Source organism: Galendromus occidentalis, unplaced genomic scaffold, assembly GCF_000255335.2.
Source record: "Galendromus occidentalis unplaced genomic scaffold, Mocc_1.1 scf7180000077528, whole genome shotgun sequence".
Taxonomy (NCBI): domain Eukaryota; kingdom Metazoa; phylum Arthropoda; class Arachnida; order Mesostigmata; family Phytoseiidae; genus Galendromus; species Galendromus occidentalis.
The window spans coordinates 303,914-319,274 of record NW_003805516.1 but is presented as its reverse complement, the minus strand read 5'-3'; the positions used below and the strand labels follow the sequence as shown (position 1 = coordinate 319,274).

General features: G+C 53.1%; 1 protein-coding gene across 1 annotated transcript in view; it reads left to right on the top strand.

Moving 5' to 3' along the window:
• Positions 1-15,361, top strand: part of LOC100906901 (alpha-Mannosidase class I a) — a 28,053-nt gene extending 12,692 nt beyond the window's left edge. The window contains exons 2-7 of the mRNA XM_003748154.3: positions 12,314-12,532; positions 12,898-12,978; positions 13,148-13,242; positions 13,441-13,658; positions 13,834-14,110; positions 14,380-15,361. Coding sequence (XP_003748202.3) covers positions 12,314-12,532; positions 12,898-12,978; positions 13,148-13,242; positions 13,441-13,658; positions 13,834-14,110; positions 14,380-14,854 — 1,365 coding nt within the window. The 3' untranslated portion in view covers positions 14,855-15,361. The remainder of the gene's footprint in view (positions 1-12,313; positions 12,533-12,897; positions 12,979-13,147; positions 13,243-13,440; positions 13,659-13,833; positions 14,111-14,379) is intronic.

Here is a 15,361-nt window from a genome sequence, read left to right as displayed (position 1 = left end):
CGGTCGGTCTCCTCTTTCTGTTCTCGGAGTTGCGCTGCGGTGTTGCTCTCGCCCGGGCCCCGGACGGACGCGTCCATGTCGGTCTACATCATAGGCAGAGCATCTGTTGTGAGTTCCCAAGCAGCGGAAAAGTTCTTGACCTAACGTACGGTATTCTCTCGTTCTCCATCTCGGGCGACCACGCCGCAGACCACGTATATACAGTCGTCTCGAGTTCCGACTAAGTCCAGACATTCGCTCGTCTTCACCGAGATCGATAAGAATTTCAAGTCGACCGAACCGAGGACGGTATCGAGCTCGACTGGAAGCGAGGAAGCGTGTACCGAAATCCGAGGCCGGGGATCTGAGGGGTGTCTCATCGCGGCTCCAGCAAACGTGGGGGGGGCGTGGGGGTGCGCACCGAGAGGGGGGCACTTTTGTGTTGCTATCTAATTTTGCCGATGTTGCGTCCGAGGCGTAGAACCACGCTGCTGTGTAAACAGAGTCCAGGGCCCCGGAGAAACGGTGGTCCTAAGAAGGAAATTGATGATGGCGCTATTCCGGAGTCTGTTTGATCCAAGACAATAAATTTCCTGCCGATGTTCTGCAACTTTTGAAGTTCTCGCCCCTCCCGCCCTCCGTGGCTTCCCGCTCGCTCGTCCGTTGAAGTTGAACGGAAACTCATGAGCGCGTGTTTTCTATTCACAAGGCGAGATTCCCCTGCCGCCGCCGCCGGGGACCTCGGCTCCTGCCAGATATGCGTTGCCACGCTCTCTTCTGCCTAATTCGAATAGGTGGGATATGCGATGCTTCCATTTCTCGCCCATTCATCCCGCGCGAGAAATTCGGACGACGCGACCGGTGGGCAACGGGCGGAACTTGATGAAACCCGCACGTCCCTTCGAGCGTTGGGGAAATTAACTTTTAAATTAACAACTCGCCTCACGGTGGCAGGGTGGGGGGAGAGAGGGGGAGTCCAGCGCCAGACCGAACGCTTCGCGGCGTTTTGACAAGCAACCAAGAGCGCAACGGGGCCCGATTCCCGCCGCCCGAGAGTCGTGCACGAGACCAGTGAGAGGAGCCTCAACGTCGAGTTCTGAAAGGTCCTGAACGAACTGACGAAGACTTACAGAGAGACTCGCGAGGAGACCCACCCGGAGACTCACAAGAGGACACAGATGGAATACGAGGAGGGAATTGATGTGCTCGGCCGGTCTGAGGAGTCTCTTCCGTAACTCTCGGCTCCTCGATGCTCATCATCGGCTCCTCCCTCGGGTGTGGCCTTAGGAACGAATAGAGGGGCAGTTGCTGGCAGCTCACACTGGAATTACGGCCTACACCTTGTTTCTTGTGCATAAACAATCGAAGCGCTGGGAAGGAGCCTGGTGAAATATTCAACATCTGCACTGGCGATGTGTCGTTCCGCCGGTTTTCCTGCTCCAATAGCCATCTATGGCTTCCATGCGCTTTGATTGGATATTCGATACTGGCAGATTCAAGATACGAGTCGCGCGGCGTCCGAAAGGGCAACCGTGATTGAGAGCACTAGCGGAATCGATGGTTAGATTCGTTGATGACCGACTTTCGAATTGATTGCTCCTTGATGTTATGAAATGCGTGGAAAGGATTCGACTCCGCCTCCGGAGCGATATTGTTCGGCTCTCTACCGAAAACGGGAAGCGAAACGAGATTGTACGACCGATGCGAGATCTTCCGTTCGGGAGACTCATTGCCGACTCATAGCCCATTGCGGGCCTCGCTCGTGATCATCCCCGTTCTGATTGTTGTTACCCATTAGAATCACCAATTATCTCTTGCTCGCATTCATTTTTATTCAGATCTAGTAGGTACCACGCCTCATTCGCTCCATGTCGGCTTTTTATGCTTCATCATTCTCGAAGCGGCTCCCTCTCCTATGCACTGATCGCGTTGGACGGGAACCGGTCGCGTTCCCGTCTCCGTGGGACTAGGCAACATTGGAGCTCCGGCCTGCTCAGCTTTAGTCGGGGAAAGTTGAGACCTCTTCCGCGGCTCATTTTCTCCGATGGCTCCTCTTGCCGGCAGCTTCGTCAGCGACTAAGCTGGTCGAGTACGAACCGACTGAAAGTCTGACATGTTCTCCACCGCAGATCGGGAGATATGTCTCCTCAGACGTCGGCCAGTGGGCTGGACCGTATCGACTTTTGAGGAGAGTCGATGTCCCACCAACGTCCGACCCACGTATCTTCCCAACTATGACGGCGACAGATAGTTGAGGAGTCCTTTCGAAAACAGCCCGTCGTCGGGGGATTTCCGTTGCGGTTCCCTCTCCAAACGCGGTCTTCGACTTTCCGATGCGCTTGTACGAGAATTGACGGGACGCTCAGGGCCCGGGTGCTTGAGCGAGAGGGACCCCCGGCATCCCCGTTCGTTTTTATCGAGTCTGATTCGGTGCTGCCGATGCTGACTCGGGTGCTCTGGGAGAAGTTCTGACCGGAAAAAGCGCCGGAAATAGCGTCGAATTTTGTGGCCCCATTCGGTTTATGGCTAATCTAGCGACTTGTCCTGACCAGCTCTTTGGGTCGATGCTGGGAGGCTTTTTCGGTAACGTCCTACACGCAGATGGGGACAACCTGCGACTGCTCCGGGAGAGGGCCTCTCCCCGGAACGATCCACAGTCCTGCTCCTCATGATTTCGGCCGATGTCGAATCGAATCCCCTATACTGACCGACCGAAGAAGTCCCTTCCGACGCTCCGTCTCGATGGATATCGACCTGAGTTCGGAGAACCGAAGCGAATTCCATGTTGTTGTTCGCGCCTCCATTCCGTGCCCGACTCTGCTCAGTTACCGCGAGTTTTCTCAACCTCCATTCCTCTTGTCCGAGCTCTATTCCCCTTCCTCGACCCCTTACCCCCAGAATCAACCCACAGTAGCTTCTTTCTTATTCCACCCACGAGGAACAAGGAGATTCCTCGCCTAACATTTCCAAGATATCTCGACGACAGGCTCCAGGTCTTGTGCTTTCTTGCTCCTTGCGAGATCTGCTTTTCTGTACGCTCTGAAGTTTCGCTGGGACTCTTCAACTTCATCAGACGCAGACGCGAGTCGACGGGAGTATATGCCAGAGGCGAGTACGAGGAAGTTTCGGCGACGTGAATTGCGGCCAGCTAGCGCTGCGACCGTGGAAGCCACGCGGAAAGTGCAAGCGGACTGAGTGAGTCTGCTTCGAGATTATTTGGCGGACGCCTCCGTTTCTGTTGGAGGGAAGGAAAAATTTCACGTCCGCCGCATCCTGGAGCGCATCTATCAAAGCAAACCATTTCCTGTATTGCTTTCGTTCATTGGCTTGTCTGTTCCGACTTCCGACGTCCGGTAGATTCTTCCATTCCTCTGGGTCGGTTTGTACGGAACGATTCGAAAATCGAACATCCCATTCTCGGGCGTAACTGTTCCCGGAAACCGATTCAGGACAGCGGAAATTCCAAAGTTCGACCGCCTAGACGAGCTCGGGAGGGACCGCGTTGGCAACGAATTCCCGAGTCTCCTCGTCGGAAAATTAGTGGCGAGGATTGGGATTGTCTCGATGTGGCTCTGGCGACTCCGCAGTTCCTCCCTCGGTTTCGCAAGCTCCGTTCTCCCCATGGATTCTCCAATTTCTCATCGTGTCCTGTCGCCTTATCCATAATTTACAATTTGATTCGCACTCAGTGACCCAGCATCGTCTGAGCGGGCAAACGGAAGGAATCATAAATTCAGCAAGAACGTAGTTACGAACAAATTTATACCCGAGCCCGAGTCGGACAATGAATGCGTCTCGATTTTCCCGTCCGTCCTCTGTGCTCGTCGATCTTCCCTCGTTATTTTCCCTCTGAGCAGAGAGGATCTCTCAAAGATGATACGAACTTGAATTGAACATCCTCGAGCGTTCGGCGCTGTATTCGCCCCGTCCAATAAAACTCCGAAATCGACGGACTATTAAAGGACACCACGGCGTGATCGCCAGACGTATCTTGTCGCACTCAACTGTGCGACTATGTCGCCTTCGCCTCGTCGCCGCCCATAATGACGACGACAGTCGATGCCGAACATATGCGATTCTTTTGCTGATGCGGAATTATTCAGCGAGACGGTTCCTAGTCGGGTCAGGCATCGGCAAATCATTGGACGAGGCGAATGTTGAGAACAACGTCTGATCCTCGGGGTGGTGTACCGAAAAACGTCTGCCTGAGCTCATCTCCTGACACGTTCGGACCTCAACTGGGAAGCGTGTAGAGGGGAGCGACTGGAAAAAAAACGTGAATGGATAGAAGACGAGAGAGTCCGGTGTGAGCGGGAACATTTGGCAGACATCTGACAACAGGCGATGAAGACATTATTGGATACTCATGACCTCATTAGACGCTTCCGTGAGGGAATTACCGTTTCTCTATCCCCGTCTAGCTCTGACACACGCACACCTCTCACCTCCTAGGTCCTGATTACCGACGGTCTCTATTGCGTCGCTGCAGGACGTACTATCGGACTAAAGGGCGAATGAAAGCGAGGACTCGCATGCCGAGCAATCGACTTTGTCTGTGCTAGCGCTTCTGTCGGAACCGGTCGGAGAGATGCTCACTAAAAAGTATTCGCGTCTCACTTTGACGTTCGAGGCTCCCAGAATCTCGAGTTATCGAGGCTCTTCAATTACTCGGATCGATCGTTTTTCCCGCCGATGTTCTCCTGCACCGTCAAGATCAGACCTCCCGCTTTCGATCGGTCCCGGGCACTTCATATATTTAATCACTCGAACCGCATGCCTAAGTATCCGCTATCCGCCGAGGCTCGAAGTCTCTGGATGTCGATCGCAGATGCGGGATCGGTTTCCTGACGGCGCGGCGTTTGTAATTCGGCCATCACGAGTGCGAAGATGGCAGATCGAAGGAGTGCATGAGAAGCTCAAAATTGTGATTTCCTCCAATGTCTCCTTTGTGTCTGAGGGAGTGGACGACGCGAGATGACGGAGACCCGCGATTAGTTCATTGCTTTCCTGATCGTAATCGGGTCGGTGGCTCAGTTTCCTCGGAAGTCCGACGGAGAACTTCGTCTTCCGTCTGCCTTCACTCCGGAGCGCTGCGGGCGTAATCGCTCCACCCCCTTGCGTGTTCGTTTGCATTCGCCCGTCGTTTTACCTTTTCCCCTCTCCATTCGTGGGGGTCGGGCTTTCTTTCCTTTTCCTTTGCTCCAAGTCTTTTCAATTTCGCTTCATTTCTTTCTCTTCTATTTCCACACGGGGACACAGCTGGAAGCATCCCTTGCTAGGTACCTAACGGGCGAGATTTCAGCGAAATCCTTCAGGATATATATTGCGGGGATTTAGTGTTTCGGGACAACGCCGACGCCCCGTTCCTCCAACGGCTAGGCTGCCCGTTCATTTTTACCCCACCGAGATGGCCGACGCCCGTTTGCCTGTTGAACGGAGGGCAGAGAGGACGGTTTTTTAATGCTGTATTCCTGTTCGTCGATCGTATTTATTTTTCGGTCTTTCTCCCTCCATTCAACCAACTGGTTCGCGGGAGAGCGCAGCCTTGCTCCTGATCGAAAATCATGAATAATATTTACGAAACTTTTGCCGTGTTAGTACGAGACTCCCCACGTGTAGCGAGGTGAGCAGACTTCAGCCCTCGAGCTCGATACCCATCGGCCGAGTTTTAAACCTCCGCTAGCAGACGTCTCGTATCGTCTCGCTTATTTTGCGAGGGACCAGCTGAAAAAACGTTCAAAGAAAACTTTCGATGTGCGGCCGCGTTTGAAAAGCCGAAGAGGAATAACGAAAGGCCACGAGCACCGACGAGAAGCAAGCCGCTCCGAGGCGAAGGCGGGAGAAATGGAAAATGGGTTCTGGTCGGGAACGGTGGGAGGAAGACGGGGAACGGACGGAGCGAACACTTCTGAATTCAATGCGTTTTAAATGGCGAGAAAAGGCTGGGAATTCTGCTCTCTCGCTCCTGACTGCTCTCGGAGCGCGATCCAGGTGACGTCGACGTCTGGTTTACGCGGACGTGTGTACGCGTACCTTCGTGAGGAAATGTAGCGATGAGCTCTAGGACAGAAACGCGTACGGAAACTCGATGGGAACACGCGCCGTCTTCGCTGCTGCAGCTGCTCATGGTATTTCCCCCGGTCGAAGGAGTAATTCGTGCGTTCGAATATCATCGCTCGATGGGCTTCCATGACATGGCCAAACGTCGGAATCGGACTATCTTATGGAGATTGAGGGGCACGGCCAATGGTGGTGTCATAAATCGGCATGAAATGATCTCTCATCCTGTGCCCCCCAATTTTGGTTCATCAAACAACAGAGTGCTCCCCTACCCGTCGTGCTTTCATGACTCAGCTCGTGAGCATTCGGTGGCTCGTGGCATTCGTTTCATTGAACGGTCTAAAGTGTTTGGCTTGCCTCGGTTCTCTTCTTTCTGCTCTGCTCACTGCATGGCTGCCCACTGCACATCCGTATAACGAGAACTAATGAGAATAGGCCACAATATAGATCTCTGCAGCCAAGGGTGAACCGACTCGTGAGAAGGCTCGAGCGGGAGAAGGCTCGCTCCGTTTGACTGCATTCTCTGGAGAGACTCACCCTGACCGATAAAGGCTCGACAGCGCCGCGAACCACTCTCGGGCCATCAAAGAAAGTATGAAAGGCTTTCACCGAGACGTGTCAGAATCGCTCGAGATGTCGTCTTTGATCGCCGTCATCTTCTGCGAGGAGCGCCGACGAGCCCGAATAACTCGATCCTTCCCCGACCTTCCCGTGTCCTCGCTCATCGAGATTGAAACCCCACGATTTCGTACGAAAGATGAATCTCTGCTCCATATCGTTGTTTAATGCATGGAAAACCAGCCGTTTCCGGTAAGACGACCCTCCGACGAGAGGTAGATTAGATCCCTTTTCCGAGGATTCTCTGGAATCCGTAGTAATAATGGGAGCAGCTGCGCCACCTGCAGCCTCCGCCGACTGTTCTCCCCGACTGTCGAGCTGCAACAATGAGGAGCGTTATTTCGGAAGCGAGCAGCTGTTGCAGGACATAGCAGAGGGACGGAGAAACGAGAATTAAGACCACGATGACCCCTTGATGGTTTTTTCTTCAATGGAGCTCCTGCTCATTTCATTGTTGCTGAGGTGATGCGGAACAGTCGAGGCCTCTGGACGTAGACACGGCGAGGAACGGAGCTCACGAGGAAACGCGGAAACACGGAAGAGGGATCAGACGAGACTTTTCCATGGGCTTCGGGACATTAGAAAAATGGGAAATGAATCCTTTTTCGATGGATATCGAACCGGGGGACGACTTGCGATCTGATTCGGTGGTCGAGTAGAGCAAAAGCGCATCCGGAAGAAAATCCGAGAGACCTTTCCTTATCACTGACGGGAAGGAAGTCGATCCTCCCTGGCCCGGATCAAATCCACGGACGAAGATCGAAGAGCAGAAGTTTCGGTGCTTTCTCCGCGAGACCTTCAGGAGAGGCAGAAGAACTCCACGTAGCTCTCACGGCTCGTCGATCTAGTCGTCGACAGCTCGTCGATCTCTTGTTTCTGAGAATTTCCCGAGATCGGTGGGGCATGGGCGGACTCCGAGGCCGTGACATCGTAAATATAGAACGTAAAACAATATCACGATGTCGGCGGGAGAAGTCAAACATATCAATCGGGCCGGCGGCACCGGATATCGCTGGCACGTCCGATGGTCGTCCTCGACTTCAGTCCCGCCGTCGTCTTGCTCGAAGTATTACGACCCGTGAGGAGTTTTGAGCCCACTCGAATCTATGTGCGACCTGCACCGGATGCACGGGGACGTCGTCGGCAGTGTCGCAACACGCTCACCGGAAGCAAATAAAATATTGAAGAGAAAAATTGCAGTAGAATCCGAGTTTGACGACGAGCTCTCGGAAGTTAGTTGCTGTACGGTCTCCGCTGATTGGTTCGTCGGCAGTAGCGCTCGTGGACCGCTATCGGAAGCGGAGGCACAGCGTTCGCTTTTCTTCTTCCGAGCGGTTTAATTTCCTCGGGGATTCCATTTTGCAGAGAACGGCCAACAACGACCCTTTCCCTCCCGGATGATGGCGATCGAGCAAGTCATCTCGCAAACCTGCGACGACGTGGTTAACGGGAAAATGCAAGCGCTTCTGCAGAACTCGGAGTTGATTTCTTTTTTGCGGGGCGTGGACCTGCTCTTCCCCTGCTCCAGAAGGGTGGGGGCAGAGGAAACTTTCTCGGCGCACTTCTCGAAAATTTTGCGCTCCCCAGCTCCGCTCCTCTACCGCTGCAGACGAGCGATTTTCACAGCGCTGAGTCTTCGACGAGACGCCTGACAGGCGTTTCTCGCATGTTCTTGAGTTTTTCGGAGCTCCCGCATTTCCCGCATGGAAACCCTTAGGAAAACGCTTCGACGTATCAATCCCAGGGGATTTACGGCCATGAAGGAGCAGCGAATAGCTGTAATCCCGAACTGAAGCTTGGAATCTCCGTCGATCTCGGTGTATTTGTGGCGAACCGGTCGCCCGAGATGGGCACTAGATCGTGCCGTGTTCGCGTACGGCCAGCTCTGCGTGACAGCCAGCTTTGATAACAGCGACGGATGGGCGACATCGAGTAGTTCATCGAAATTGCGGCCGTATTATTAGATGGGATCGATTCTGCACAGAAGACTCTGTCGTCGATGGGTCCGCTACCGCGCCTCGGAACCCGCGCGCGTTGCCCTCGCTCAGGAGAACCCCCTTTTCACGGTGGTCTTGCGTGACAGAACCTCATTGATCGGTAAAGGTCAATTGAAATCTGATATTTCATTGGAGATAACTGCGCCGACTGTCCGCGTGTTGCGTGCCCTGAATTCCCCTTCGCGAGTTTCCCGCTGATACCTCCATCCTCCTCCCGCTGATCGGGGTTCTTCGCTAGATCGTGCTGACGAGATTCGGAGTGATTCCGAGATGTGCATAAGATCAATCGCTGGATTGTCGAGGGCGATCGAGAGAGTGCCAGCATTGTGTTCGTGTAGCTCTCCTTATAATTTGGGTTTTTTCGGTGATCACGGATTCCGCATATCGTCCGATGCAAGCTCGAGGGTTTCCAGTGGCTTGCAAGATGGGTGAGGCGTCGCACGGAGCCGTTGTCTCATGCAAATGACGCGGATCCTATCTCGGAATAGAATTCGGAATGGATTCTTAAACCCACGACGCCGGATCTCGGATACCGTACACTGCGGATCCTCCCGCTGCCGTTCGGCAATGCTGGTCACGTGCGATGCCTTGCGTGAGGGAGGCACTTATCAAAGAATTGTCAGCGGGGAAAAGCCGGAGAGCGGGAAAGCAAACCAATGACACACATGGCGAGATGGGTATTCTGGCGAGCTCACCCACATCAATACCGTACAGAAAGACCGCGACAACGCTATATATCTGGAAAGAATTACTGAATTTTTGCCGCCGTTGCGGAGAATCTGGACTTCGAACGATCTTCATTCTTCCGAAAACGGTCAACCACTGGCGTCCGGGAGATTCACACCCTGAAGGCAGGGCAAGCCTCGGCAACGTTCCGCCGTCATGAGCAGCAGAACGGGTCGCTGTGATCAGGAATCGGTTTAGGGTTCCGCATCGCCGATTCCCACTAAATGATGTTCATGAACTTCATTTGGGAAGCGGTGAACACGGCAGAGAACAGGCTCGCGATCGATTGTGTCGAATGTATGTAGTGGCTGGGATTCCCAATGGAGTCGTTGGAATGCACCCGCTCGTGGTCCTTAACGTTCCGAATCCGCCGCGGGTTATCTCAGCGGCGCGGCGCTGGCGTTCCCCTGACATGAGTCTCCTCCGGAGTCGCCGCCTTCGACATTTGTATGCAAGAAGTTCGAGCTTGAACGTTCGGATTTGTATCGAGAGGGAACGAGGGAAGGATGGACGATAAAAAAAAATCGTTCAGATGGACGGTCGATGCCGCGTGTCTGTCTCGAAAAACTCACGAGTTGTGCTTCACAGAGATGTCCGAAAGATGAGGCATGCCGCCCGCCGGTCTGACATGCCTACGCCAGAAACAATGACTTACGTAGAACTTCTGCGGTTGGTAGCTTGATTGTCCCGCTGCGACACCCGAGTGCGGAATAATTTAATTGACAGGAAAACGGTGCATCGGAAGCGTTCCGCTAATCATAGGGTATGAGCCAATCGTCCGGAGAGAAATTTCGAGCGCATTTGGCCGCTCGGATGTCGATGTACAGCCCGCGGACTTATGAGGGCGACGAGAATTCGGTCTTCCGAGGTTCATTGAATTCGAGCAAAAATATTCGCAAACCTCCCCAAACCTTGAATCGTTCGACGACTCCGACTTTTTCGCGTCGATTCCATGATTCCTCGGGGCTAACCAGAGGCAAGAGTTGTGGTGCTGCGTCTGCGTTGGGCGGGATCTAGGATCTGGTCCTCGGCGCGTGCGGAAAGCCGATCGTTCCCTGAATCCAAGCTTGGACCGGGAAGACTACGAGCGCTGACCTTCAGAAGCCCCGGAGTATCTACCGGTCATGCAGTCACGGATCACCCGTTAAACGATAGCTCGCTCGAATCAGACCTTTAAGCGAGAGTGCCGTGCTCAGTCAGTAATTCGATCGGGCAGCTTGGGAAGCACCGGCCGTTCATGTCCTGGGAAAAGTTGTTGACTCGGCAACTTCCTAATAGATCTCTGCGACAGCGTTCTTCTGGGGAAACCCGCACTCGGTTTCGCACTTCACACGCCGCACCCCGAATCACCGCCTCGACATTTAACAATATAGCAGCGAAATTGCTTCCTCTGAAAATTCGTCCTCCCACTCCTTCGAAGATAATCGCTATCGATGATAATAGCTCCCAAAGCTACTGATGAATGAGAGGAGAGTTCCCGTGTTTGTTGCTCGGACCCCGACCCACGCATCTCTCTCGGCCGCCGAGCTAGCAAGCTCCTTCAAAGCAACATATCTGGCTTCTATCAGGTTGCGCTGGTTTTCGCAAGCACGAGAAACAGACCTTTAATGAGAATTATGAAGAGCTGGGGAAAATGGAGAACCCAGAAACAAAACCGAGACGACCGGGGCAACCGAGTGATCCGGCGAATCGACCTCTGAGCCCGAGTAGCCGACAACACGGAAGAGCGGTGGGCGCATCAAAAGGTCCCGTGTGCCCGACGCGACGCCGCAGTGCATCCGATTTCGTGAATGCTTGCCTTCAGGGGATGCGACTCGAGCAAGGAGCAGAATTCCTGCCATGATTAGCCATTCGGGGGCTCGCACGTCTTCTCCGCGGAAGTCCGGAGGCTTTATCTCGGCTGCTCCGTCTGGGTTTGCTAGAAGAAACTTCCGACGTGAATACCGCCTGGGTTCGCAGACCCAGGCCCAGGTCCATCCGAACTCATATTCATACTCTGGATGAGTCCGTGGAAGCTAGATATGACTTATGACTCGCCACAGGAGTCGGAATGATTGCGCCTACCATTCTTGAAGTTGCTGCCATCGGTGTATTCGTTCGAGGCGAAAAGTCGGAATAGTGTTTTGCCTTGTTTTGGGTGTTTCCTTCTGAATCGATTCCCCGAGGAGAGCCTCTTTTGCTTGCTTGTTGTGTTCCCTCGCTGCTTTTCGTGTGGCTCCTTTTCGTTTCGGACGGAGTCGGCGAGTCGCTCGAACACTGTGTTGTCGTAAAACGAGTCGAATCAAACGAGTCCATATCAAGAGCGCCCGCTCTACTCTCGGTGTATTTTCCGCGACGTTGACGAGAACGGAGTAGATTTCCTGATGCAGTCACGAGAGACAGATCTTTGAAAGGATGGATCGAGGAAAAAAAGGAGCACGCTTTGCGACGAGTTCGCGGACGGCAGTGAAGAGGTTCCGTGGAACAGGAGGAATAAGTGAAGCAAGGACTGTAGCACACAGACTATCCCCATCCGGGGCGATATTGTCACTCAGATACGTCGCAAGACTTGGGAATAGAAACGGAGACGTACGGGCGGGAAAGGGGTGTGTGTTTCGGGGTCTAATCGTATATCTTCGTTGTTCCTAAAGAGGATGCTTTAGACGCCCGTAATCCCTTAATGACCTCTTCCGTGGGCTCGGCTCGACGGTGGCCACGGGGACCGGAAGAAGAAGGGCGAAACGGATCGGTCGGGAACCGACCAACCAGAGGGATCCCGGGGATTGGCTCACTTCCTGACTGCCTCCAACCTAGAGAGTTGTCGCGTCTGCAGATCCCCGTTCCGAGAGGCAATCTTCTCAGCTGTTCCGTTTAGATGCGGCGAGATGACGGCTCTCGATCTCGTTTGCGAGAGCGATCAATTCTTTCCTAATTCTCCTCTTTGTTCCCCACAGATGATGCAGCACGCTTGGAACAACTACGTGAAGTATGCATGGGGACAGAACGAGCTCAAGCCCATCAGCAAACAAGGACACAGCGCCGGCATTTTCGGCGATTCGAAGCAGGGAGCAACGATCGTCGACGGTATGGACACGCTGTACATCATGGGTCTGCACGACGAATTCGCCAGAGGACGTGAATGGATAGCCAACAATCTCGAAATAAAGGACTTGGTAAGACAACGATAGGTTGAGATTCGGATTCTAGAAGCGCGAGTCCGTCGGATCCGACGGATTAAGCGTGTGAGGTGTGCTAGAGCCGTCGCAGAGTCGGGCTGGTAGGCCGTAAGGCCAGGTCTGGGGTCGTTCAGAGGGGATCGCGACCTTATTCCTGGCGGAGGCCTTCATCGTTAAATTCAACAATCGACGTTGATACTGAGCTCCGGAGCCTAATAGGGAATATCGAGGCGGGATGATCCTCGCTGGCGCTCCCCAGAGCGGGATCCTCCCCGGGAGTCCTACTCCGAGATATTCGATGAGGGAATCTTACCCGTTTTGTGTTGATAGGGCGTCCTTTCTGACTAGAAATTTCCCCACAGGATTCTGAGATAAGCGTTTTCGAAACGAACATCAGATTCGTGGGAGGCTTGCTCACCTTGTACGCCTTCACCGCCGATCCCGTAAGTACCGTTCCCCGCGCTTCTCTTCGAGGAACTGCCTTCGTCTGCTTATTATTTTTGTTGAGAGCTATTCTCCCGGAGCTGTCTGAATTCCCACGAGCTGTCAGACTTGGAACGCTGAAGCCAATCCCGCGGACACTAACGAAACTTGATCATTGCCCTTTTGCAGATGTTCAAAAAGAAGGCGGATGAAATAGCGACGGCACTGCTGCCGGCGTTCGACACTCCGACCGGTATCCCGTATGCCCTGATAGTTCCAAAAACGTGAGCTGAGTTCCTATAATGAGCGCTCTGGTGGTCCGAAACGAATTATGATGCCCCGCTTTATATGTCGTCCGCTCTGCTCGGACTCCCTGGTGACGGACATGGTCGCGGCCGTGATCCTCCCGAATAGTTCATGTCCCGTCCCCAGCGGTGCTCGTCTGTTACTCGCCGTATTAATTTCTTCTCCTCGGATTCCAGACAAAAAGTAAAAAATTACGCCTGGTCGTCGGCTGGCTGCTCGATCCTGGCCGAGTTCGGGACCATGCATCTCGAGTTCGACTACTTGAGCGAAATCACCAAAAAACCCATCTACCATGAGAAAGTAATGAAAATTCGCCGGAAACTCGCTGAAGTCAAGCGACCCAGTGGGCTTTATCCCAACTACCTCCATCCCAAAACCGGCTCTTGGGGTCAAGGTGAGCGTTTGAATCACGATTTTTTATTACTTATTACATTTCTCTGCTCCGTCATTCATTTTGCCTCATCGACCGATTGATTACATAAACACATTTTTTGGAGCACGTCTGCCGCATCGCAACCCTCCAACATCGATTCGATCTTCGTCCAACACAATCGTTTTGGCTTTTGCAGAATTCATCTCAATGGGGGCCCTAGGCGACAGTTTTTATGAGTATCTTCTCAAAGCTTACGTACAAAGCGACGGTGAAGATGTTCAAGCGAAAGAACTCTTCGCGAACGCCATGGATGCAGCTGAAGAGCATCTTCTGAAGAGGTCAGAGCGCGAGGGGATGCTGTTCCTCTCGGAAATGCGATATGGCAAAAATGAGATGAAGATGGACCACTTGACGTGCTTTGCCGGAGGCCTGTTCGGATTGGCTTCGACTTACTACCAAGACAGAGCCGAGAAGTAAGTTAACGTCTTGCCGTCGTCAGCGATATCGCGCATGTCCCGATCTCTTGGCAGGCTTCTCGAGCCCCTTCTCTCGGCCGGAGCCGACTTCTCTGACCCCAAGACCATGCCTGACCGAGCACTATTAGATTTTCATCCGATTTTTCATCTGACGAGAATGAACTCCTCGATTTGACAGGGTTCAAGCCAGAGAAAAGCCCGAAACGTTTTTCGTGGATTCCCATCATTGTTCTACTTTTAACTCTTTTCTCTCCTCGATCTTGCAGGTACTTGAGAATCGGCGCCGAGCTTACGAGTACATGTCACCAGTCCTATAACAGATCGGACACCGGACTAGGTCCCGAAGCGTTCAGATTCAGCCCGAAAACCGGAGACGCCAAAGCGATTCGACAGACCGAAAAGTACTACATCCTGCGACCCGAAGTCATTGAATCCTACTTCTATCTGTGGCGAATCACAAAAGATCCCAAATATCGTGATTGGGGCTGGGAAGCCGTGATCGCGCTCGAGAAATACTGCCGCACGCCAGGCGGTTTCAGCGGCATCAGAAATGTCTACCAGAAGGACTCGATCAAGGACGATGTCCAGCAGAGTTTCTTCCTCGCGGAGACGCTCAAGTATCTCTATTTGTTATTCTCAGAGGACGACCTTCTGCCCCTCGACCAATGGGTGTTCAACACCGAAGCTCATCCTTTCCCAATTAGGAATAAGAACCCCATTTATAGCAAGAACAAGCTATGAAATTCAAATGAGGCCGCATGAACGTCAATGGAGAGGATCGGTTCGGCGCATAAACCGTCAGATAGGCGGAGGTCACGCACGATTCCGGACAGACTCTCGGCCGCCAGCTGATGGTGGGGTGGTCGGCGATTCATCGCCAGATCTCCATTGAAGCATCGCCTTCCTCATCCCTGGGCTTCAATGCTGAAAAGTATCTCCGTCTTCGAGGAAAATATCGCAAGATTCGATCGAGCTTGATGCGGAATTCGCAACGCATTGAGTCAAAGCCGCTCATGAGAATTCCGGGGAAAAATCTGGGGGCTTCTAAGATTCATTGGGTGGTCGCGCCCAAACTTCACTTCTATTAGTTGTTTTACGTTATGTTGCTCAAAGTATATCGTGTTTCCCCCGCCATATTCCCTTTTTTGCGCGAATGCGTCGTCCCTCACATGTGTTAGTTGTTCTACTGATGATGATGATGGTGATCAAGGATTATTATATAATGATGATAGTGATGATGGAGATTGC